The sequence below is a fragment of the Mustelus asterias genome, chromosome 8 (assembly GCF_964213995.1).
Source record: "Mustelus asterias chromosome 8, sMusAst1.hap1.1, whole genome shotgun sequence".
Taxonomy (NCBI): Eukaryota; Metazoa; Chordata; class Chondrichthyes; order Carcharhiniformes; family Triakidae; genus Mustelus; species Mustelus asterias.
The window spans coordinates 137,112,593-137,139,703 of NC_135808.1; the positions used below are offsets into that span (position 1 = coordinate 137,112,593).

At 47.1% G+C, this 27,111-nt stretch overlaps 1 protein-coding gene across 2 annotated transcripts in view; it reads right to left on the reverse strand.

Annotated features, from left to right (window-relative positions):
- rnpc3 (RNA-binding region (RNP1, RRM) containing 3) overlaps positions 1-26,374 on the reverse strand; it is a 59,119-nt gene extending 32,745 nt beyond the window's left edge. The window contains exons 1-6 of one of the 2 annotated variants that reach the window (XM_078219037.1): positions 26,328-26,374; positions 15,419-15,587; positions 12,427-12,474; positions 10,496-10,614; positions 1,336-1,428; positions 401-512 (exon numbers count right to left, since the gene is read on the reverse strand). In XM_078219037.1, the coding sequence (XP_078075163.1) occupies positions 401-512; positions 1,336-1,428; positions 10,496-10,614; positions 12,427-12,474; positions 15,419-15,587; positions 26,328-26,365 (579 nt within the window). In that variant the 5' untranslated portion in view covers positions 26,366-26,374. Of the gene's footprint in view, positions 1-400; positions 513-1,335; positions 1,429-10,495; positions 10,615-12,426; positions 12,475-15,418; positions 15,588-26,317 lie in introns of both variants that reach the window. The other variant, XM_078219038.1, reaches the window with a different exon arrangement.
- Positions 26,375-27,111: the final 737 nt, after the last annotated feature.

Below are 27,111 nucleotides of genomic sequence, written 5' to 3' on the forward strand. Positions count from 1 at the left end.
AGGGTAGACAAAGATGTTCTCACCTGTGGGGGATTTCTAGAACAGGGGGCCATAAATATAAGATGCTCACAAATCAATCCAATTGGGAGTTCAGGAGAAATGTCTTCACACAGAGAGTGATGGGAATGTAAAACCCATTCCCACAGGGATTGCATGAGGTGAACAATATTAAAACATTTAAGGGGAAGCTGGATAAACACACAAGAGAAGCATATGCTGATCGGGTGAGATGGTGGGGGGGGGGGGGAGACGTGAGCAGTGCCATGGGCTGGTCGTGTGCTGTGTATTTTTTATAATTAGAATTTTATTTTCTATAATTCAACTCAAAAGTTTAGTAAAAGCTAAATGCTACAATTTCCTTGCAGCAAAATGTTAAAAATATATAAACCAAATGTTTTACCTGCACATAGAACTTGGGTACACTTGCCATGGCATTGGCAATATTAGCCAGAATGACACTAGTTGGCGGTGGGTAGAGGTACTTCAGACACGGGTTCCTGGGATAGGTCAACCTGTAACAGAAGATGGACAAGGTCTGGGAAAATCTCCGTATCATACAGTTCAATAACGAGACACATCCGAGTATCACAGCTCAGTAACTGGACACACCCGAGTATCACACAGTTCAATAACTGGACACACCCGAGTATCACACAGCTCAGTAACTGGACACATCCGAGTATCACAGCTCAGTAACTGGACAGACCCGTGTATCACACAGTTCAATAACTGGACACACCCGAGTATCACACAGTTCAATAACTGGACACACCCGAGTATCACACAGCTCAGTAACTGGACACATCCGAGTATCACACAGCTCAGTAACTGGTCACACCCGAGTATCACACAGCTCAGTAACTGGACACACCCGAGTATCACACAGCTCAGTAACTGGACACATCCGAGTATCACACAGCTCAGTAACTGGTCACATCCGAGTATCACACAGCTCAGTAACTGGACACACCCGAGTATCACAGCTCAGTAACTGGACACACCCGAATGTCACACAGCTCAGTAACTGGACACACCCGAGTATCACACAGCTCAGTAACTGGACACACCCGAGTATCACAGCTCAGTAACTGGACACATCCGAATGTCACACAGCTCAGTAACTGGACACACCCGAATGTCACACAGCTCAGTAACTGGACACACCCGAGTATCACACAGCTCAGTAACTGGACAGACCCGAGTATCACAGCTCAGTAACTGGACACATCCGAGTATCACACAGCTCAGTAACTGGACACACCCGTGTATCAACAGAGTAAGCAGCCATGTCGAACTGCTTACAGGTAACTCACGATTTAAAGCCATGTTACTAACCCAAGGCTTGGTGCAATCCCATCCTCGATAACAGGAACTCTTGGTTTCAGAATTTCTTTCTTATCTTTGTCATTTGAAGCTTTATCAGTACAACTATAGGCAGACAAAAGAAAAATTAGGAAAACTCCACATAGTTCATAAAGAACCATGACACTAATAAGCATTTACCTTGTCCTTTAACATAGCTGTACTTCAAAGAAGAGAATTCTGGAGTTTCGGTCCCAGGTACATGAAGACATAGTTACCAGTAGGAGAATGATGGTAATTGGGCTGGACAAGAGGTTGCACTTGGAGAGCAGAGATATCAGAAGGGAAGGTTGCAGAAATAGAGAGGGGCAAGGCCATGGTGGGATTTGAACATAAGGATGAGAGAAAATTAAAATCGAGGCTTTGTCAGACTGGAAGCCAATATAGGTCAGAGTGCAGGGGTAATAGGTGAAAGTGACTTGGTTTCATGAAGGTGGGGACTCAATTTGCCCAGTCTGGGACAGGTCACGCAGCAAGCAACACAGTGAAACTCTGACCAGAGAAATCCCAATCTCCCATGGATATGAACTGGCACTGCCAATTTATACAGACAAAGGAGTTTTCATGATGCAATCCCTTTTGGAAGGAGGTTAAACATCCGGCACGGAAGGGGCCATTTGGTCCAGCCAACATATTTGTCATCTGAAATCTTTAATAACCTCAGCATGACTCACAGCACTGTACGTCCAGGCGGTATTTCAGAAGTGCACGCACTGGTAATGTGATACAGGATGCACTGTTGTTTGTGGGAGCTTGCTTTATGTAAATTGGTTGCTACGATTCCTACAATAGCAGGGAGGCACGATGGCACAGTGGTTAGCACTGCTGCCTCACAATGCCAGGGACGCGAGTTTGATTCCCAGCTTGGGTCACTGTCTGTGTGGAATTTCACATTCTTCCCGTGTCTGCGTGGGTTTCCTCCAGGTGATCCAGTTTTTTCCCACACTCCAAAGATGTGCAGGTGAGGTGGATTGGCCATGTTAAATTGCCCCTTAGTGTCCCAAGATGTGTGGGTTAGGTAGATTACCAGGGTAAATACGTGGGGTTATGGGAATAGGGCCTGGGTGGGATTGTGGTCGGTGCAGAGCAATGGGCCGAATGGCCTCCTTCTGCACTGTCGGGTTTCTATGAGAGCAGTGACTGTGCTTCCAAAGTCCTTTCCGACAAGCTGATTTTTAGTGAGGGGCTTCAGGGATAAATACTGGCCAGGGCATCAAGGGGAGTGAATAGTAAACTTCCCAAAATGATTCACAATAGTATCATGGGACCTTTTAGTGTTTACTTAAGGGATCCACTCTTTCAGCACCATCCGTCAAACAGTGTGGTGTTCCCTGAGTGCTGACCCTCTGACAGTGCGGCATTCCCTCAGTGCTGACCCTCTGACAGAGTGGCACTCCCTCAGTGCTGACCCTATGATAGTACGGCAGTCCCTTAATACTGACCCCCTGACAGTGCAGCACTCCCTCAGTCTGGATTCTCTGACAGTGTTGACCTGGATCAGTGGAGAGGAGGGGAGAGTTTTTTCCCAAAAATATACCTTGTCTGTAAATGTGTACTCGTTCATTCCAAAACATTTCAAATTGGACATCACAGGATGTGCAATAAACTTTAAATACTTTCCCTGCAACATGTTGCATTCTGTGGTGCTTCAATATCATTCTCATTGCACCTGATATGCTTACATCTCTTGTCAGGCTGACAGACATTTGACCTGAGGGTTCCTCATGGTTTCGAGGCCCCCAGTGCACTCTGACAATGGCCTTTCCTCATTGTGCTTTCCCCTGGCTTTCCCAAGCTTTACTGTATCCCTCAACATGTAGTCCTGGACCGGGAATGTGGCAGTCTGCAACAGTCAGTTGAGGACAACTCTTCGCAGTGGCCTAGAAAAGAGCCTCTTTCATCAAACTTTTGACTATCCAGCTGCAGTTGATGCTTGTCTCAGTGTACATCTGGTTCGAAAAGCTTTACCCCTTATCCTCAAACTACGACCTCTAGTTCTAGACTCCCCCACCATTGGGAACATTTTTCTGAATCTACCCTGTCAAGGTAGACAAGTCTCCTGGTCCTGATGGAATGCATCCCAGGGAATTAAAAGAGATGGCAGAAGAAAGAGCAAATGCACTAGTTGTAATTTACCAAAATTCACTGGACTCTGGGGTGGTTCCTGCAGATTTGAAAACAGCAAATGTGACGCCACTGTTTAAAAAAGGCAGGTAACTATAGGGCGGTTAGCTTAACTTCTGTAGTAGGGAAAATGCTTGAATCTATCATCAAGAAAGAAGTAGCGAGACTTCTGGATATAAATTGTCCCATTGGTAAGACACAGCATGGGTTCGTGAAGAGAAGGTCGTGTTTGACTAATTTGGTGGAATTCTTTGAGAACATTACATGTGCAGTGGACAATGGGGAACCTGTGGATGTGGTGTATCTGGATTTCCAGAAGGCATTTGACAAGGTGCCGCACCAAAGACTGCTCCATAAGATAAAGGTGCACAGTGTTACGGGTAATGTATAAGCATGGATAGAGGATTGGTTAACTAACAGAAAGCAAAGAGTGGGGGTAAATCGGTGTTTTTCTAGTTGGCGATCAGTGACTAGTGGTGTGTCTCAGGGATCAGATCTGGAGTTGGGGACCAAGTATAGTGTGTCAAAATTTGCAGATGACACTAAGATGAGTGGCTGTGCAAAATGTGTAGAGGACGCTGAAAGTCTGCAAAGGGATATAGATAGTCTAAGTGAATGGGCGAGGGTCTGGCGGATGGAGTACAATGTTGGTAAATGTGAGGTCACCCATTTTGGTAGGAATAACAGCAAAATGGACTATTATTTAAATGGTAAAAAATTGCAGCATGCTGCTGTGCAGAGGGACCTGGGTGTCCTTGTGCAGGAATCTCAAGGAGTTGGTTTGCAGGTGCAGCAGGTAATTAAGAAGGCAAATGGAATTTTGTCCTTCATTGCTAGAGGGATGGAGTTTAAAAACAGTGAGGTTATGTTGCAGCTGTATAAGGTGCTGGTGACGCCACACCTGGAGTACTGTGTACAGTTTTGGTCTCCTTACTTGAGAAACGATATACTGGCACTGGAGGGGGTGCAGAAGAGATTCACGAGGTTGATTCCAGAGTTGAGAGGGTTGGCTTATGAGGAGAGATTGAGTAGACTGGGGCTATATTCATTGGAATTCAGAAGAATGAGGGGAGATCTTATAGAAACATATAAGATTATGAAGGGAATAGATAAGATAGAAGCAGAGAAGTTGTTTCTACCGGCAGGTGAAACGAGAACTAGCGGGCATAGCCTTAAAATAAGGGGAAGCAGATTTAGAGGAGGAAGAGTTGAGGAGGAACTGTATGCTGCAACTGTACAGGACCTTGGTGAGACCACATTTGGAATAGTGTGTGCAGTTCTGGTCACCTCACTATTAGAAGGATGTGGAAGCGCTGGAAAGAGTGCAGAGGAGATTTATCAGGATGCTGCCTGGTTTGGAGGGTAGGTCTTATGAGGAAAGGTTGAGGGAGCTGGGGCTGTTCTCTCTGGAGCGGAGGAGGCTGAGGGGAGACTTAATAGAGGTTTATAAAATGATGAAGGGGATAGGTAGAGTGAACGTTCAAAGACTATTTCCTCGGGTGGATGGAGCTATTACAAGGGGGCATAACTATAGGGTTTGTGGTGGGAGATACAGGAAGGATATCAGAGGTAGGTTCTTTACGCAGAGAGTGGTTGGGGTGTGGAATGGACTGCCTGCAGTGACAGTGGAGTCGGACACTTTAGGAACATTTAAGCGGTTATTGGATAAGCACATGGAGCGCACCAGGATGATAGGGAGTGGGATAGCTTGATCTTGGTTTCAGATAAAGCTCGGCACAACATCGTGGGCTGAAGGGCCTGTTCTGTGCTGTACTGTTCTATGTTCTATAACTTCTTCACACAAAGGGTTGTGAATCTGTGGAATTCCCTGCCAGTGAAGCAGTTGAGGCTACCTCATTGAATGTTTTTAAGGCAAGGTTAGATAAATTTTTGAACAGTAAGGGAATTAAGAGTTATGGTGAGCGGGCGGGTAAGTGGAGCTGAGTCCACAGAAAGATCAGCCATGATCTTATTGAATGGCGGAGCAGGCTCGAGGGGCCAGATGGCCTACTCCTGCTCCAAGTTCTTATATTGTTATGTCTAACCCTGTTAGAATTTTATAAGTTTCTATGAGAACCCCTCTTGCTCTTCTCAACTCCCGTGAATATAATCCCAACTGACTTAGTCTCTCCTCATATGACAGTCACATCCCAGGAATCAGCCTGGTAAACCTTTGCTGCACTCCCTCTATAGCAAGGACATCCTTTCTCAGATAAGGGCACCAAAACTGCACACAATACTCCAGGTGTGGCCTCACCAACACTCTATACAATTGCAGCAAAACATCCCTATCCCTATACTCAAATCCTCTCGCCATGAAGTTCATACCATTTGCCTTCTTTACTGCCTGCTGTACCTGCATGCTTACTTTCAGCAACTAATGCACAAGGACACCAAGGTCTTGCTGAGTATCCAGCTCTCTCAATTTACACCCATTTAATAATAACCTATCTTCCTATTATTGCTACCAAAGTGGATAACCTCACATTTATCCACATTATACTGCATCTGCCATGCAGATGCCCACACACTCAGCCTGTCCAAATCACGCTGAAGCATCTCTGTATCCTCCTCACAGCTCACCCTCCCACCCAACTTTGTATCATCTACAAACTTGGAGATAATGCATTCAGTTCCCTCTTCCAAATCATTTATAATGTGAACAGTTGGGGTCCCAGCACAGATCCCTGCGGAACCCCACTGGTCACTGACTGCCAATCAGAAAAATACCCATTTATGCCAACGTTTTGCTTCCTATCTGCTAACCAGCTTTCTATCCATCTCAAGACATTACCTGCAATCCCATGTGCTTTAACTTTACACAGTAGTCTGTTATGTGAGACCTTGTCGAAAGCCTTCCGAAAGTCTACATAAACCACATCCACTGGTTCTCCTCAGTCAACTCTCCCAGTCACACCCTCAAAGAATTCCAATAGATTTGTCTGATTGTTGATGACAGTCTGCCTCTTAGTTGGTTTGGAAGGAGTCAGAGACCTAATTTTCTTTTTATTCCTTTACTGGATGTGGATGTCGCTGGCTGGGATCGTATTTATTGCCCATCCCCAACTGCCCTCCATTTCAGAGGGCATTTGAAAGTCAACTACATTGCTTGCTGTGGGTCTGGAGTCACACGTAGGGCAGACCAGGTAAGGACAGAAGATTTCCTTCCCTAAAGGACATTAGTGAATATCTGAGCTGGATTCCTGTCAATGTCTGCGGCCTGTGTACAACCTGCTCATACTTGATAAATATAATGTGGAGATGCCGGCGTTGGACTGGGGTAAACACAGTAAGAAGCCTAACAACACCAGGTTAAAGTCCAACAGGTTTATTTGGTAGCAAATGCCACTAGCTTTCAGAGCACTGCCCCTTCGCCAGGTGGAGTGGGAGATGTGCTCACAAACAGGGTATACAGAGACACAAACTCAATTTACAGAATAATCATTGGAATGCTAATCAAGCTAATCAATGCTAATACAGCTAATCAAGTCTTAAAGGCACAGACAATGTGAGTGGAGAGAGCATTAAGCACAGGTTAAAGAGATGTGTATTGTCTCCAGACAGGACAGCGAGTGAGATTTTGCAAGTCCAGACAAGTTGTGGGGGGTTACAGATAGTGTGACATGAACCCAAGATCCCGGTTGAGGCTGTCCTCATGTGTGTGGAACTTGGCTATCAGTTTCTGCTCAGCGACCCTGCGGTGTCGTGTGTCGTGAACACCGCCTTGGAGAACGCTTCCCGAAGATCAGAGGCTGAATGCCCGTGACCGCTGAAGTGCACCCCGCAGGAAGAGAACAGTCTTGCCTGGTGATTGTCGAGCGGTGTTCATTAATCCCTTGTCGTAGCGTCTGCATGGTTTCCCCAATGTACCATGCCTCGGGACATTCTTTCCTGCAGCGTATCAGGTAGACAACGTTGGCCGAGTTGCAAGAGTATGTACTGTGTACCTGGTGGATGGTGTTCTCACGTGAGATGATGGCATCTGTGTCGATGATCCGGCACGTCTTGCAGAGGTTGCTGTGACAGGGTTGTGTGGTGTCGTGGTCACTGTTTTCCTGAAGGCTGGGTAGTTTGCTGCGGACAATGGTCTGTTTGAGGTTGTGCGCTTGTTTGAAGGCAAGAAGTGGGGGTGTGGGGATGGCCTTGGCGAGATGTTCATCTTCATCGATGACATGTTGAAGGCTCCAGAGGAGATGTCATAGCTTTTCCGCTCCGGATTGACTTGAACCTTGAACCGGATTGATTCCCCGAACACCACCCTAGCACAACGCAATGCCATCCGCGCTCTCAAGACCAACCGCAACATTGTCATCAAACCAGCAAAGGAGGGGCCATCGTCATACTGAACAGAACAGATTACTGCAAAGAAGTGTACCGACAACTGAACAACGAGGAACACTACAGACAGTTACCCGCAGATCCGACCAAAGAACACACCCGTCAACTAACACTCTGATCAAGACCTTTGATCCGGACCTTCAGAACATCCTCTGTGCTCTCATCCCACGTACTCCCCGCGTTGGAGATCTCTACTGCCTCCCGAAGATACACAAGGCAAACACACCCGGCCGTCCCATCGTATCGGGCAATGGGACCCTGTGCGAGAACCTCTCCGGCTATGTCGAGGGCATCCTGAAACCCATTGTACAAAGAACCCCCAGCTTTTGTCGCGACACGACGGACTTCCTACAGAAGCTCAGCACACATAGAGCAGTTGAACCAGGAGCACTCCTCGTCACAATGGATGTCTCGGCACTCTACACCAGCATCCCCCACGACGATGGCATTGCTGCTACGGCCTCAGTATTCAATGCCGACAACTGCCAGTCTCCAGATGCAATTTTACAACTCATCCGCTTCATCCTGGACCACAATGTCTTCACCTTCAACAACCAGTTCTTCATCCAGACACACGGAACAGCCATGGGGACCAGATTTGCACCTCAATATGCCAACATCTTCATGCACAGGTTCGAACAAGACTTCTTCACTGCACAGGACCTTCAACCGATGCTATACACAAGGTACATCGATGACATTTTCTTCCTTTGGACTCATGGTGAACAATCACTGAAACAACTATATGATGACATCAACAAGTTCCATCCCACCATCAGACTCACCATGGACTACTCTCCGGAATCAGTTGCATTCTTGGACACACGCATCTCCATCAAGGACGGGTCACCTCAGCACCTCACTGTACCGCAAGCCCAAGGATAACCTCATGATGCTCCACTTCTCCAGCTTCCACCCAAAACACGTTAAAGAAGCCATCCCCTATGGACAAGCCCTCCGAATGCACAGGATCTGCTCGGATGAGGAGGATCGCAACAGACACCTCCAGACGCTGAAAGATGGCCTCGTAAGAACAGGATATGGCGCTCAACTCATCGATCGACAGTTCCGATGCGCCACAGCAAAAAACCGCACCGACCTCCTCAGAAGACAAACACGGGACACGGTGGACAGAGTACCCTTCGTCGTCCAGTACTTCCCTGGAGCGGAGAAGCTACAACATCTTCTCCAGAGCCTTCAACATGTCATTGATGAAGACAAACATCTCGCCAAGGCCATCCCCACACCCTCACTTCTTGCCTTCAAACAGCCGCACAACCTCAAACAGACCATCGTCTGCAGCAAACTACCCAGCCTTCAGGAGAACAGTGACCGTGACACCACACAACCCTGCCACAGCAACCTCTGCAAGATATGCCGGATCATCGACACGGATGACAAAGTCCCTCATGGTAGGCTGGTGAAAAAGGTTGGATCTCATGGGATAAAGGGGGAGGTGGCTAGATGGGTGAAGAACTGGCTTGGTCACAGAAGACAGAGGGTGGTAGTGGAAGGGTCTTTTTCCGGCTGGAGGCCTGTGACTAGTGGTGTTCACAGTAAGAAGTCTCACAACACCAGGTTAAAGTCCAACAGGTTTATTTGGTAGCAAATACCATAAGCTTTCGGAGCAATGCTCCTTCGTCAGATGGAGTGGTCTCTGTTCTCAAACAGGGCACAGACAGGTGTCTGTGCCCTGTTTGAGAACAGAGACCACTCCATCTGACGAAGGAGCACTGCTCCGAAAGCTTATGGTATTTGCTACCAAATAAACCTGTTGGACTTTAACCTGGTGTTGTGAGACTTCTTACTGTGCTTACCCCAGTCCAACGCCGGCATCTCCACATCATGACTAGTGGTGTTCCGCAGGGCTCTGTATTGGGACCTCTGCTGTTTGTGATTTATATAAATGATCTGGAAGAAGGTGTAACTGGGGTGATCAGTAAGTTTGCGGACGACACAAAATTGGCAGGACTTGCAGATAGTGAGGAGCATTGTCAGAAGCTACAGAAGGATATAGATAGGCTGGAAATTTGGGCAAAGAAATGGCAGATGGAGTTCAATCCTGATAAATGCGAAGTGATGCATTTTGGTAGAAATAATGTAGGGAGGAGCTATATGATAAATGGCAGAACCATAAAGGGTGTAGATATGCAGAGGGACCTGGGTGTGCAAGTCCACAGATCCTTGAAAGTGACGTCACAGGTGGAGAAGGTGGTGAAGAAGGCATATGGCATGCTTGCCTTTATAGGACGGGGCATAGAGTATAAAAGTTGGGGTCTGATGTTGCAGATGTATAGAACGTTGGTTCGGCCGCATCTGGAATACTGCGTCCAGTTCTGGTCGCCACACTACCAGAAGGACGTGGAGGCTTTGGAGAGAGTACAGAGGAGGTTTACCAGGATGTTGCCTGGTATGGAGGGGCTTAGTTATGAGGAGAGATTGGGTAAACTGGGGTTGTTCTCCCTGGAAAGACGGAGGATGAGGGGAGACTTAATAGAGGTGTATAAAATTATGAAAGGCATAGATAGGGTGAACGGTGGGAAGCTTTTCCCCAGGTCGGTGGTGACGTTCACGAGGGGTCATAGGTTCAAGGTGAAGGGGGGGACTTCTTACCATGCTTGATAAAGTATGGTAGCTACAGCTCCAAAAGAAGTGAATTCAAAATACGTACGGTTTGTTTGCATCGAGGGTGAGCTTCTGTTCCGGTAGGTCGATATGCTCTTGCTCCTTCGCATACTCCACCACCAAAGTGTGGCCCAGGAATCGGATCTGGTGCAACCTGGTCAGAGCCTGAAAACAGCACATTGGAGGATAACACTGGCATCACTCCCACAAAGCAGAGCGCAGATCCACCCAGCAAATTCTCACCCTTTCTCAGCACAGCTCCATAACTCAGAGGACTGAAAGGTTCAAGTCAATTACATCAACTTGAATTTATATCGCAATGAACACATTAAATGGCCAAGGTGTTCCACAGAAATGTCAGACCAAATCTGCCTCTCAGTCAAATCAAGAGCGTTTGAAAGGAGGAACGAGAGAGATGGGGACGTTTTTGGAGGAAATTCTGGAGCTTCGGATCCAAGTAGCTGAGACACAGACATCAAAGACAGTGGAGAATGCTAACTGAGCCAGCAATTCTTTCAAAAGATCACTCTGATATAGTGCTTTGCAATATACACCAATCATCAGCTGAAGGGAATCTAAATAAACTCCAACCTTGACCAATAAGGTCACCAAAATGACCAACAAATCTCATTCCCAATTGTTACTACGGAGGCCATTTAGCCCAGTCAGTAAGTTGCTGCTGATCTACCTTCAAGAATTGCTGAATATAATTAAGTTTTAATTTTCTACAAGTTTATCAATTATTTGGAATCACAGAATCTCACTGACAAAGGGCAACGTGCACCACCAGCTTTATAAAACAATGATTCATAGAATCATAAAATCCCTACAGCACAGGAGGCCAGTTTGTCCATTGAGTCTGTACCGACCACAATCCCACCCAGACCCTCTTCCCGTAACCCCAAACATTTACCCTGCTCATCCCCCGACGCTAGGGTCAATTTAGCATGGACAATCAACCTAACCCGCTCATCTTTGGACCGTGGGAGGAAACCGGAGCACCTGGAGGAAACCCACGCCGACACGGGGAGAACGTGCAAACTCCACACAGACAGTGACCCAAGCTGGGAATTGAACCCGGGTCTCTGGCGCTGTGAGGCAGCAGTGCTAACCATTGTGCCACCGTGCCGCCCCATTCCTCTGCTCTCTCTGCAGAGCACTGTGAATGACATCATTTCTTTTGAAAGTTATTATTGAATCTGCTTCCACCGCCCTTTCAATCAGCACTTTCCAGATCGCAACAACTCACTGTGTCAAATTCACCTCATCTCCCCCTCTGGTTCCTTTACCGATTCCCTTCCAACTGTGTCCCTCTGACAATGCGGCACTCCCTCAGTACTGACCCTCTGACAGTGCAGCACTCCCTCAGTACTGATCCTCTGACAGTGCGGCACTCCCTCAGTACTGACCCTCTGACAGTGCAGCACTCCCTCCGTACTGATCCTCTGACAGTGCGGCACTCCCTCAGTACTGACCCTCTGACAGTGCAGCACTCCCTCAGTACTGACCCTCTGACAGTGCAGCACTCCCTCAGTACTGACCCTCTGACAGTGCAGCACTCCCTCAGTACTGACCCTCTGACAGTGCAGCATTCCCTCAGTACTGACCCTCTGACAGTGCAGCACTCCCTCAGTACTGACCCTCTGACAGTGCAGCACTCCCTCAGTACTGACCCTCTGACAGTGCGGCACTCCCTCAGCACTGACCCTCTGACAGTGCAGCACTCCCTCAGTACTGACCCTCTGACAGTGCGGCACTCCCTCAGCACTGACCCTCTGACAGTGCGGCACTCCCTCAGTACTGACCCTCTAACAGTGCAGCATTCCCTCAGTACTGACCCTCTGACAGCGCGGCACTCCCTCAGTACTGACCCTCTGACAGTGCAGCACTCCCTCAGTACTGACCCTCTGACAGTGCAGGATTCTGATCAGTCTGATTTTTGTGTAATCACTAGTTTTTAAAAAATGTATAACTTACCTGAGCTGCTGCATGGGCAGATGAAAAAGTAGCAAAAGCTGTGTGTTTCTGTAAAAAAGAACATTGTAATCTTAGATTGTGAGAATAGAATGGTTTATTGCTCATTTGAATCAGAAAACGCAGCGCCTAATCCGCCGGAAGCAGTTTCCTGCACACCACCAGCGAGTGGGACGAAGTTTCGCAATGTTTGCGATCGGCACTCCCACGTTAAATTCTAACAGCACCTTAGCAGATTCATAGCCAATGTTAATTACATGTCACACAGAGAAGGTGGTTGTGGCCACGTTGAGCTGGTGGTAACTCAGTGGCTAGCTAGCCTACTTCAGAGGGCAGTTCAGAGTTAACCATGTTTCTACGGGACTGGGGTTCCACACCCAGACAGGTTGAAATAACAAAACATTGTGCACTTCGCAGTTCAGGACATTGCAAAGTGAGATGCAGCAAAAGAAACACATGCGAAGTATAGCCACTGGTACAATGCAGAAAACACCCCAGCTAATTTGCATCAGTACTGACCCTCTGACAGTGCTCACTCTCTCAGTACTGACCCTCTGACACTGCGGCACTCCCTCAGTACTGACCCTGTGACAGTGCAGCACTCCCTCAGTACTGACCCTCTGACAGTGCGGCACTCCCTCAGGACTGACCCTCTGACAGTGCAGCACTCCCTCAATACTGACCCTCTGACAGCGCTCCCTCAATGCTACAGTGTCTAGATTTTGTGCTCCAGTCTCTTGAATGGGAATAGAAGTCAGAGCCTTCTGACACCGAGCGGAGGGAACCTTTTTGCGAGTCAGAGCTGATCTGAATGACCCAGATAGAGTGAGGATGACAAGCTGCCTTCCATCCAGGACAAAGGATTTTCATGACAATCCATTAGGTTCTTGGTCACTTTCACTGAGACCTATTTTTGTCAGAATACAAAGAACAATACAGCACAGGAACAGGCCCTTCGGCCCTCCAAGCCCGTGCCGCTCCCTGGTCCAAACTAGACCATTCTTTTGTATCCCTCCATTCCTACTCCGTTCATATGGCTGTCTAGATAAGTCTTAAACGTTCCCAGTATGTCCGCCTCCACCACCTTGCCTGGCAGCGCATTCCAGGCCCCCACCACCCTCTGTGTAAAATATGTCCTTCTGATATCTGTGTTAAACCTCCCCCCCTTCACCTTGAACCTATGACCCCTCGTGAACGTCACCACCGACCTGGGGAAAAGCTTCCCACCGTTCACCCTATCTATGCCTTTCATAATTTTATACACCTCTATTAAGTCTCCCCTCATCCTCCGTCTTTCCAGGGAGAACAACCCCAGTTTACCCAATCTTTCCTCATAACTAAGCCCCTCCATACCAGGCAACATCCTGGTAAACCTCCTCTGTACTCTCTCCAAAGCCTCCACGTCCTTCTGGTAGCGTGGCGACCAGAACTGGACGCAGTATTCCAAATGCGGCCGAACCAACGTTCTATACATCTGCAACATCAGACCCCAACTTTTATACTCTATGCCCCGTCCTATAAAGGCAAGCATGCCATATGCCTTCTTCACCACCTTCTCCACCTGTGACGTCACTTTCAAGGATCTGTGGACTTGCACACCCAGGTCCCTCTGCATATCTACACCCTTTATGGTTCTGCCATTTATCATATAGCTCCTCCCTACATTATTTCTACCAAAATGCATCACTTCGCATTTATCAGGATTGAACTCCACCTGCCATTTCTTTGCCCAAATTTCCAGCCTATCTATATCCTTCTGTAGCTTCTGACAATGCTCCTCACTATCTGCAAGTCCTGCCAATTTTGTGTCGTCCGCAAACTTACTGATCACTCCAGTTACACCTTCTTCCAGATCGTTTATATAAATCACAAACAGCAGAGGTCCCAATACAGAGCCCTGCGGAACACCACTAATCACAGGCCTCCAGCCGGAAAAAGACCCTTCCATTACCACCATCTGTCTTCTGTGACCAAGCCAGTTCTCCGCCCATCTAGCCACCTCCCCTTTTATCCCATGAGATCCAACCTTTTTCACCAGCCAACCATGAGGGACTTTGTCAAACGCTTTACTGAAGTCCATATAGGCAACATCCACGGCCCTTCCCTCGTCAACCATTCTGGTCACTTCTTCAAAAAACTCCACCAAGTTAGTGAGGCATGACCTCCCTCTCACAAAACCATGCTGACTATCGTTAATGAGTTTATTCCTTTCTAAATGCGCATACATCCTATCTCTAAGAATCTTCTCCAACAACTTCCCCACCACGGATGTCAAGCTCACCGGCCTATAATTACCCGGGTTATCCTTCCTACCCTTCTTAAATAACGGGACCACATTAGCTATCCTCCAATCCTCTGGGACCTCACCTGCGTCCAGTGACGAGACAAAGATTTGCGTCAGAGGCCCAGCGATTTCATCTCTCGTCCCCCTGAGCAGCCTTGGATAGATTCCATCAGGCCCTGGGGATTTGTCAGTCTTTATATTCTCTAACAAACCTAACACTTCCTCCCTTGTAATGGAGATTTTCTCCAACGGTTCAACACTCCCCTCCGAGACACTCCCAGTCAACACATCCCTCTCCTTTGTGAATACCGACGCAAAGTATTCATTTAGGATCTCCCCTACTTCTTTGGGCTCCAAGCATAATTCCCCACTTTTGTCCCTGAGAGGTCCGATTTTTTCCCTGACAACCCTTTTGTTCCTAACGTATGAATAAAATGCCTTGGGATTCTCCTTAATCCTGTCTGCCAAGGACATTTCGTGACCCTTTTTGCCCTTCTAATTCCCCGTTTGAGTTCTTTCCTACTTTCTTTGTACTCCTCCAGAGAATGATTTACCTTCCTTAAAATCTGAATTCAAGGTCATGGTGGGATTTGAACTCTTTTTCTGTCAACTTTTAGATCTGGCTTCTGAATTATAAATTTAGTCACATGACCGTTACAGTACATGGCTGTACCTGAAGATTCATGAGGAATTAAATGTTAAAAAACTGACCAGTCTTCCTTTGTCTGACAAGACTCGCACAGACTGTGCTCCAAAGTATTTCAGCAGTTCCACCTTCTCATTTCGTGTTAGCTCAGAGGGAAGATGCCGCACCAGAATTGTTTTGCTGCTTTTTGTTGGAAGAGGAACAGTCTCTGTGGAGACAGCAGCAGCCATAGCCCTGGAAAGACAAAGAAACGCAGGACATTAGACACTGGACCAATATAATAGGATATCAGGTTCTGCACGGTGGCACAGCTGCCTCACAGCACCAGGGACCTGGGTTCGATTCCCGGCTCGGGTCACTGTCTGCATGGAATTTTCACATTCTCCCCACGTCTGTGTGGGTTTCCTCCCACAGACCAATGCTGTGTGGGTTAGGTGGATTGGCCGTGCTAAATTGGCCCTTAGTGTCAGGGGGACTAGTTAGGGTAAATGTGGTTATGGGGATAGGGCCTATATATATCCCCTCACTATATACATCCCTCGCCCGTCACTATATATCATAGAATCCTACAGTGCAGAAGATGGTCATTCGGCCCATCAAGTGTGCACCCACCGGGATGGTGGTCAGTGCAGACTTGATGGGCCGAATGACCTCCTTCTGCACTGTAGGATTCTATGATATATAGTGACAGGGGAGGGATATATATAGTGAGGGGGGATAGATAAAGGAGCAGGGGGAAGCGATATAGTGAGGGATATAATGAGGACGGAGGGATATAGTGAGGGGGAGAGATATAGTGATGGGGAAGGATCTAGCGAGGGTGGAGGGATATAGTGAGGGGGGGAGGGATATAGTGAGGGGGAGGGATATAGTGTGGCGGAGGGATATAGTGAGGGGGGGAGGGATATAGCGAGGGGGGGAGGGATATAGCGAGAGTGGAGGGATATAATGAGGGGGAGGGATATAGTGAGGGGGAGGGTATAGCGAGGGTGGAGGGATATAGTGAGGGGGAGGGATATTGTGAGGGGGAGGGATATTGTGAGGGGGAGGGATATATATAGTGATGGGGAGTGAGATGGGGAGGGAGATGGGTATAGTGACGGGGGAGAGATATAGTGAGGAAGGGGGGAGATTGTGATGAGTGAAGCCTCAATCTCTAGTCTCCTGCCCTGGGCCAGAACAAGTAGACAGAAAAAACTTTAAGAACATAAGAACATAAGAAATAGGAGCAGGAGTAGGCCATCTAGCCCCTCGAGCCTGCCCCGCCATTCAATAAGATCATGGCTGATCTGACGTGGATCAGTACCACTTACCCGCCTGATCCCCATAACCCTTAATTCCCTTACCGATCAGGAATCCATCCATCCGCGCTTTAAACATATTCAGCGAGGGAGCCTCCACCACCTCAGTGGGCAGAGAATTCCAGAGATTCACCACCCTCTGGGAGAAGAAGTTCCTCCTCAACTCTGTCTTAAACCGACCCCCCTTTATTTTGAGGCTGTGTCCTCTCATTTTAACTTCCTTACTAAGTGGAAAGAATCTCTCCACCTCCACCCTATCCAGCCCCCGCATTATCTTATAAGTCTCCATAAGATCCCCCCTCATCCTTCTAAACTCCGAGTACAAACCCAATCTCCTCAGCCTCTCCTCATAATCCAAACCCCTCATCTCCGGTATCAACCTGGTGAACCTTCTCTGCACTCCCTCCAATGCCAATATATCCTTCCTCATATAAGGGGACCAATACTGCACACAGTATTCCAGCTGCGGCCTCACCAATGCCCTGTACAGGTGCATCAAGACATCCCTGCTTTTATATTCTATCCCCCTCGCGATATAGGCCAACATCCCATTTGCCTTCTTGATCACCTGTTGTACCTGCAGACTGGGCTTTTGCGTCTCATGCACAAGGACCCCCAGGTCCCTTTGCACGGTAGCATGTTTTAATTTGTTTCCATTGAGATAGTAATCCCATTTGTTATTATTTCCTCCAAAGTGTATAACCTCGCATTTCTCAACGTTATACTCCATTTGCCATATCCTCGCCCACTCACTCAGCCTGTCCAAATCTCTCTGCAGATCTTCTCCGTCCTCCACACGATTCACTTTTCCACTTATCTTTGTGTCGTCTGCAAACTTCGTTACCCTACACTCCGTCCCCTCCTCCAGATCATCTATATAAATGGTAAATAGTTGCGGCCCGAGTACCGATCCCTGCGGCACGCCACTAGTTACCTTCCTCCAACCGGAAAAACACCCATTTATTCCGACTCTTTGCTTCCTGTCGGATAGCCAGTCCCCAATCCACTTTAACACACTACCCCCAACTCCGTGTGCCCTAATCTTCTTCAGCAGCCTTTTATGGGGCACCTTATCAAACGCCTTTTGGAAATCCAAAAACACCGCATTCACCAGTTCTCCTCCATCAACCGCCCTAGTCACATCTTCATGGAGAATTAAGGGCTTCGCAGCTACAGCATTTTAGGGGGTTTAAAGATTTCAGCATGTTATGGTTTTGGGTGTTTCAATGTTTGGGATATTTGGGATTTTAAGTTTAAGATATTAGGGTTTAGGATATTAGGGATTTGGGATTTAGGCCATTAGTATTTTAAGGACTTAGGATTTAGATGTTTAGGGGGTTTAGGATATTAGAGATGAGGGATATGAGATGTTTTGATGTTTAGGATATTTGGGATTTGGGATATTTGGGGTTTAGTACATTCGGGATTGGGGTTTAGGATATTTGGCATTTGGGATTTAGGACATTAGTATATTAAGGATTTGAGATTTGTGTGTTCAGGGAGGTTTGGGATATTCGGGATTTGGGGTTTAGAATATTTGGGATGTTTCGATGTTTCGTCTCAGACCGTGTTTTCCGGATTCTGAAGGGGGAGGGGAAACAGTCACAAGTCGTGGTACACATTGGTACCAACGACATAGGTAAGAGAAGGGACGGGGATTTAAAACAGGAATTTCGGGAGCTGGGCTGGAAGCTGAGAGCCAAGACAAAACATGTGGTCATCTCTGGTACGTTACTGGTGCCACGTGATAGCAAGTTGAGGAACAGGGAGAGAGTGCAGTTAAACATGTGGTTGCAGGGATGGTGGAGGAGGGAGGGTTTCAGATACGTGGATAATTGGAACACGTTCTGGGGAAGGTGCGACCTGTACAAACAGGACGGGGTGCACCTGAACCAGAGAGCTAGGTCTTTTCTCCTTGGAGAGGCGAAGGATGAAGGGTGATCTGATAGAGGTGTATAAGATGGTGAGAACATAAGAAGAACATAAGAACATAAGAAATAGGAGCAGGAGTAGGCCATCTAGCCCCTCGAGCCTGCCCCGCCATTCAATAAGATCATGGCTGATCTGACGTGGATCAGATCCACTTACCCGCCTGCTCCCCATAACCCTTAATTCCCTTATTGATCAGGAATCCATCTATCCGTGATTTAAACATATTCAACGAGGTAGCCTCCACCACTTCAATGGGCAGAGAATTCCAGAGATTCACAACCCTCTGAGAGAAGAAGTTCCTCCTCAACTCTGTCCTAAACTGACCCCCCTTTATTTTGAGGCTGTGCCCTCTAGTTCTAGTTTCCTTTCTAAGTGGAAAGAATCTCTCCACTTCTACCCTATCCAGCCCCTTCATTATCTTATATGCCTCTATACAAAGAACAAAGAACAATACAGCACAGGAACAGGCCCTTCGGCCCTCCAAGCCCGCGCCGCTCCCCGGTCCAGGATTGAATCCTGAATCCAGGATCCCCGCCCAATTTTCCAGCCTATCTACATACTAATATCCTATCCACCGAGCTGTCCCTCACAGCTATGATGCTTTGTTCATCACAACCTATTAACTCACCCCTACCCCCCCATTCCAGACCATGTGATCTCCAGGGAGAGGCGAAAACCCAGAGTGAAAACCCCAGGGCCAATATGGGGAAAAAAAAAAATCTGGGAAATTCCTCTCCGACCCCCTGAGGCGATCGAAACGAGTCCAGGAGATCACAATGGCCCTGATCGGAAAATGCTTCCCAACCCTATTCATTTCCACTTCCACGAACACCATATGAATTCCCTGCCCTCGAGACAGGTTCCCAACTATCCGCAGTCTCGCTCTGTACTGGCCCCAGCAAGATGATCATAGAATGAAGCCTTGAAACGAGAAACAAAGAACAATTAGCCCGCCCCGCTCCCTGGTCCAAACTAGACCACTCTTTTGTATCCCTCCATTCCCACTCCGTTCATATAGCTGTCCAGATAAATCTTAAACGTTCCCAGTGTGTCCGCCTCCACCACCTTGCCCGGCAACCCATTCCAGGCCCCCACGACCCTCTGTGTAAAATATGTCCTTCTGATATCTGTGTTAAACCTCCCCCCCTTCACCTTGAACCTATGACCCCTCGTGAACGTCACCACCGACCCGGGGAAAAGCTTCCCACCGTTCACCCTATCTATGCCTTTCATAATTTTATACACCTCTATTAAGTCTCCCCTCATCCTCCGTCTTTCCAAGGAGAACAACCCCAGTTTCCCCAATCTCTCCTCATAACCAAGCCCCTCCATACCAGGCAACATCCTGGTAAACCTCCTCTGTACTCTCTCCAAAGCCTCCACGTCCTTCTGGTAGTGTGGCGACCAGAACTGGACGCAGTATTCCAAATGCGGCCGAACCAACGTTCTATACATCTGCAACATCAGACCCCAACTTTTATACTCTATGCCCCGTCCTATAAAGGCAAGCATGCCATATGCCTTCTTCACCACCTTCTCCACCTGTGACGTCACCTTCAAAGATCTGTGGACTTCACACCCAGGTCCCTCTGCGTCTCTACACCCTTTATGGTTCTTCCATTTATCGTGTAGCTCCTCCCTACATTATTCCCACCAAAATGCATCACTTTGCATTTATCAGGATTGAACTCCATCTGCCATTTCTTTGCCCAAATTTCCAGCCTATCTATATCCATCTGTAGCCTCTGACAATGTTCCTCACTATCTGCAAGTCCTGCCAGTTTTGTGTCGTCCGCAAACTTGCTATAAGATCACCCCTCAGCCTTCTGAACTCCAACGAGTACAAACCTAATCTGCTCAATCTCTCCTCATAATCTACACCCCTCATCTTCGGTATCAACCTGGTGAACCTTCTCTGCACTCCCTCCAAGGCCAATATATCCTTTCGCAAATAAAGGGACCAAAACTGCACACAGTATTCCAGCTGCGGCCTCACCAATGCCCTGTACAGATGCAGCAAGACTTCTCTGCTTTTATATTCTCTCCCCCTCGCGATAAATGCCAACATCCCATTTGCCTTTTTGATCACCTGTTGTACCTGCAGACTGAGTTTTTGCGACTCCTGCACAAGGACTCCCAGGTCCCTTTGCACAGTAGCATGTTGTAATTTTTTTCCATTTAAATAATAATCCAATTTGCTATTATTTCTTCCAAAGTGAATAACCTCACATTTGCCAACGTTATACTCCATCTGCCAGATCCTCGCCCACTCACTCAGCCTATCCAAATCTCTCTGCAGACCTTCCGCTTCCTCCACACAATTCACTTTCCCACTTACCTTCGTGTCATCCGCAAACTTTGTTACCCTCCACTCAGTCCCCTCCTCCAGATCATCTATGTAAATAGTAAACAGTTGAGGCTCCAATACCGATCCCTGCGGCACGCCACTAGTCACCATCTGCCAACCAGAAAAGCACCCATTTATTCCAACTCTCTGCTTCCTGTTGGATAGCCAATCTCCAATCCACGCTAACCCCCTACCCTCAACTCCATGTGCCCCAATCTTCTGCAGCAACCTTTTGTGAGGCACCTTATCGAACGCCTTTTGGAAATCCAAAAACACCGCATCCACCGGTTCCCCTCCGTCAACCTCACTAGTCACATCTTTATAAAAATCCAGTAAGTTCGTCAAACATGACTTTCCTCTCATGAATCCATGCTGCGTCTGCTTGATCGAACCATTCTTATCCAGATGGTCTGCTATTTCTTCTTTAATGATGGATTCCAGCATTTTCCCAACTACAGACGTCAAGCTAACCGGCCTGTAGTTACCCGCCTTTGTCTACTTCCTTTTTTAAACAGCGGCGTAACAGTAGCCGTTTTCCAATCAGCCGGCACTACCCCAGAGTCCAGTGAATTTTGATAAATAATCACTAACGCATCCGCAATTATCTCTGACATTTCTTTCAGTACCCTGGGATGCATTCCATCTGGGCCCAGGGACTTGTCCACCTTCAGTCCCGTTAGTCTACCAAGCACTGCCTCTCTAGTAACAATAATTGTATTGAGTACCTCTCCTCCTACCAACACTCGATCGTTAATATTCGGTAAACTATTTGTGTCTTCCACCGTGAAGACCGACACAAAAAACCTATTTAAAGTCTCAGCCATTTCCTCATTTCCCACTATTAAATCCCCCCTCTCGTCCTCCAAGGGTCCAACATTCACTCTAGCCACTCTATTCCTTTTTATATATTTGTAAAAACATTTACTATTATTTATATATTTTAGAGCTAGTTTAGTTTCATAATCTATCTTTCCTTTCTTTATCGCTTTCTTAGTCATTCTTTGTTGTTTTTTAAAGCTTTCCCAATCTTCTAAGTCTCCACTATTTTTGGCCACTCTGTACGCATCGGTTTTTAATTTAATACTCTCCTTTATTTCCTTCGTTATCCACGGCTGGTTATCCCTTTTCTTACAGTCCTTCTTTATCATCGGAATATATTTCTGCTGAGTACTGAAAAAGATCTCCTTAAAAATCCTCCATTGTTCCTCAGCTGTCCTACCTACCAGTCTGCTCTCCCAGTCCACCTTAGCCAATTCAGTCCTCATCCTATCGTACTCCCCTCTGTTCAAGCAGAGGACATTGGTTTGGGACCCTACTTTCTCCCCCTCCATCTGTACCAGAAATTCGACCATATTGTGATCACTCAACCCAAGAGGGTCCTTCACAAGAAGATCCTTAATTCTACCTGTCTCGTTACACATTATGTGGAGATGCCGGCGTTGGACTGGGGTGAACACCGTAAGAAGTCTCACAACACCAGGTTGAAGTCCAACAGGTTTATTTGGTAGCAAATACCGTAAGCTTTCGGAGCACTGCTCCTTCGTCAGATGAAGTGGAAATGTGCTCTCAAACAGTGCCAACAGACACAAAATCAAGTTGCAGAATACTGATTAGAATGCGAATCTTACAGCCAGCCAGGTCTTAAAGGTACAAACAATGTGGGTGGAAGGAACATTAAACACAGGTTAAAGAAATGTGTATTGTCTCCAGACAGAACAGCTAGTGAGATTCTACAAGCCCAGGAGGCAAGCTGTGGGGGTTACTGATAATGTGACATAAACCCAACATCCCGGTTTTGGCCGTCCTCATGTGTGCGGAACTTGGCTTTCGTTCCCTCGTAGGTTCTGTAACATACTGTTCAAGGAAACTATCCCGGCAGCATTCTAAGAACTCTTCCTCCAACCCACCATGTCCAACTTGAGTCAGCCAATCAATATGCAGGTTAAAATCCCCCATTATTGCCGTTCCGTTTTTGCACGCATCCATTATTTGCTTGTTTATAGCCCTCCCCACCTCAACATTATTATTTGGAGGCCTATAGACCACGCCTACTAGTGTCTTTCTCCCCCTACTATTCCTTATCTCCACCCATAACGATTCCACGTTTTGCTCCTTAGAGCCTATGTCGTCCCTCACTACTACCCTGATATTATCCTTTATACATCTTTTTAGCCTGTCTTGATGCTCTCTCCACTCACATTGTTTTGTTTCTTAAAGACTTGATTAGCTGTAAGTATTCGCATTCCAACCATTATTCATGTAAATTGAGTCTCTGTCTTTATATGCCCTGTTTGTGAACAGAATTCCCACTCACCTGAAGAAGGGGCTTAGAGCTCCGAAAGCTTGTGTGGCTTTTGCTACCAAATAAACCTGTTGGACTTTAACCTGGTGTTGTTAAACTTCTTACTGTGATTATCCTTTATTAACAGAGGTGTATTGATAGAGTGGATTCTCAGAGGCTTTTACCCAGGGCTGTAATGGTTGCCACAAGAGGTCACAGGTTTAGGGTGCTGGGGAGTAGGTACAGAGGAGATGTTAGAGATAAGTTTTTCGCTCAGAGGGTGGTGGGTGCGTGGAATCGGCTGCCGGTAGTGGTGGTGGAGGCGGATTCAATAGGGTCTTTTAAGAGACTTTTGGATAAGTTCATGGAAGTTAGTAAGATAGAGGGTTATAGGTAAGCCTAGTAGGTAGGGACATGTTCGGCGCAACTTGTGGGCCGAAGGGCCTGTTTGTGCTGTAGCTTTTCTATGTTCTATGGTCCAAGAACAATAATCTCTTCCTCAACGTCAACAAAACGAAGGAGATTATCATCAACTTCTGAAAGCGTAGTGGAGGACATGCAACTGTCTACATCAATGGGGCAAAATAAAAATGGTTGAGAGCTTCAAGTTTTTAGGTGTCCAGATCACCAACAACCTGTCATGGTTCCCCCCATGTCAACACTATAGTTAAGAAAGCCCACCAACGCCTCTACTTTCTCAGAAGACTGAGGAAATTAGGCATGTCAGCTCTGACTCTCGCCAACTTTTGCAGATGCACCATAAAAAGCATTCTTTCTGGTTGTAGCAGAGCTTGGTCTGGGCTCCTGCTTTGTTCAAGACCGCAAGAAACTACAAAGGGTCATGAACGAAGCCCAATTTATCACTCAAACCAGCCTCCCATCCATTGACTCTGTCTACACTTCCCACTGCCTAAGAAAAACATCCAGCATAATCAAGCACCCCATGCACCCCAGACATTCTCTCTTCCACCTTCTTCCTTCAGGAAAAAGATACAAAAGTTTGAGGTCACGTACCAACCAACTCAAGAACAGCTTCTTCCCTGCTGCTGTCAGACTTTTGAATGGACTTAACTTGCATTTTGATCTTTCTCTACCCCCTAGCTATGACTGTAACACTACATTCTGCACTCTCTCTCCTTTCCTTCTCTATGAACGGTATGTTTTGTCCGTATAGCGCAAAAGAAACAATACTTTTCACTGTATGTTAATACATGTGACAATAATAAATCAAATTAAATCAAATCATGACACAAAAATAAATCCATTGACTCTGTCCACACTTTCCGTTGCCTTGGAAAAGCAGCCAGCATAATTAGGGACCCCACGCACCCTAGACATGCTCTCTTCCACCTCCTTCCATACGTGACAATAAGAAGTCAAATCAAATGGATATTAGGGATTTGAGATATTTAGGGTTTAGGACATTAAGGGCTTGGGATATTCGGGAAATGTTTTATCTCCCTGTGGCCACACTCCGGCACCTGTTTGGGTACACAATTTAGCATGGCCAATGCACCTAACCAGCATGTCTTTCGGACTGTGGGAGGAAACCGGAGCACCCAGAGGAAACCCACGCAGACACGAGGAGAACTTGACACGGCACAGACAGTGACCCAGGCCGGGAATTGAACCCGGATCCCTGGCATTGTGAGGCAGCAGTGCTAACCACTGTGTTTAGGATATTAGTATATTTGAGATTTGGGTTTAGATGTTTAGGAGGTTTGGGAGATTTGGGATGCTTCGGGTTTCGGAATTTGGGGTTTGGGACATTAGGGATTTAGGGTATTTGTAGTTTAGAATGTTAGAGATTTTGGGTTTGGGATATTTGGGGTTTGGGACATTGGGGATTTGAGATGTTTGGGGTGTTAGTTAGTTATTAGGGATTTGGGGATTTAGGATGTTAGGGGTTTGGGACATTACGGGTTTGGGGTGTTAGTTATTTGGGGTTTGGGACATTACAGGTTTGGGGTGTTAGTTATTTGGGGGTTAGGGGTTTGGGGGTGTTAGTTATTTGGGGGTTAGGGGTTTTAGTTATTTGGGGTGTTAGTTATTTGGGGGTTTGGGGTGTTAGTTATTTGGGATGTTAGGGGTTTGGGGTGTTAGTTATTTGGGATGTTAGGGGTTTGGGGTGTTAGTTATTTGGGGGTTTGGGGTGTTAGTTATTTGGGATGTTAGGGGTTTGGGGTGTTAGTTATTTGGGGGTTAGGGGTGTTAGTTATTTGGGATGTTAGGGGTTTGGGGTGTTAGTTATTTGGGGGTTAGGGGTTTGGGGTGTTAGTTATTTGGGGGTTTGGGGTGTTAGTTATTTGGGGGTTAGGGGTGTTAGTTATTTGGGATGTTAGGGGTTTGGGGTGTTAGTTATTTGGGGGTTTGGGGTGTTAGTTATTTGGGGGTTAGGGGTTTGGGGTGTTAGTTATTTGGGGGTTTGGGGTGTTAGTTATTTGGGGGTTAGGGGTTTGGGGTGTTAGTTATTTGGGGGTTAGGGGTGTTAGTTATTTGGGGGTTTGGGGTGTTAGTTATTTGGGGGTTAGGGGTTTGGGGTGTTAGTTATTTGGGGGTTTGGGGTGTTAGTTATTTGGGGGTTAGGGGTTTGGGGTGTTAGTTATTTGGGGGTTAGGGGTTTGGGGTGTTAGTTATTTGGGGGTTTGGGGTGTTAGTTATTTGGGGGTTAGGGGTTTGGGGTGTTAGTTATTTGGGGGTTAGGGGTGTTAGTTATTTGGGGGTTTGGGGTGTTAGTTATTTGGGGTGTTAGGGGTTTGGGGTGTTAGTTATTTGGGGGTTTGGGGTGTTAGTTATTTGGGGGTTAGGGGTGTTAGTTATTTAGGGGTTTGGGGTGTTAGTTATTTGGGGGTTAGGGGTGTTAGTTATTTGGGGGTTAGGGGTTTGGGGTGTTAGTTATTTGGGGGTTAGGGGTGTTAGTTATTTGGGGGTTTGGGGTGTTAGTTATTTGGGGGTTAGGGGTTTGGGGTGTTAGTTATTTGGGGGTTTGGGGTGTTAGTTATTTGGGGGTTTGGGGTGTTAGTTATTTGGGGGTTAGGGGTTTGGGGTGTTAGTTATTTGGGGGTTAGGGGTTTGGGTTTAGGGTCTGCTCCATGCCGCTTACAGTCACTCACCGGAAATTCCTCCGCGAAGTTCTGCCGTCTCTGCACATGCGCACTGCAGCTCCAGTGACGTGTCGAGCTGAGCAACCAATGGGGAGGAGGGGGCGGTGTCCTCGCCTGTCTCTGATGCGCTTGCGTAACCCTGCCTGCACCTGCGCAGTGAGAGGATGTGTGAGGCGCTCGAGCCATGCAACTCGGCCTTTCCTCTTGTTATTGCTCTCCTCTCGGATATTATTTACTTTAACATTGCGACAAAGCGTTACCATTTCTCTGTACAGAGTGTGTGGGTTGAAGTTATATTGTTACATGTCTTTACAGAGTTTCATGTTTGAATTAATTCATCAAACTCCAGCAACACCCAGTCCGTCCCCGGTCAGATATTGTCTTTGACACTGCTCCCTCTGGAGCTATAACCCCAGTCACACATACAAGCACCCATACCCAGCTACGGTCACTCTGATAAACCACCCTGAACATTGGTGGAGGTACACCCACAGTGCTGTTAGGGAGGGAGCTGCTGGCTCCAAACCCTGGAACTCCCTAACAGCACTGTGGGTGTACCTACACCTCAGGGTCTGCAGCGGTTTAGGAAGGCAGCTCACCACCACCTTCTCAGGGGGTAATTAGGGATGGGCAATAAGTGCTGGCCCAGCCAGTGACACCCACATCCTGTGAATTAATAATAGATAACTCCTAATCTCTCTTTCTCCCTTCTAACTAATCTTTAACCTGTGTTATCCTCTCTCCAATTCACTTTAATATATGGTCACACGGTGGCACAGTGGTTAGCACTGCT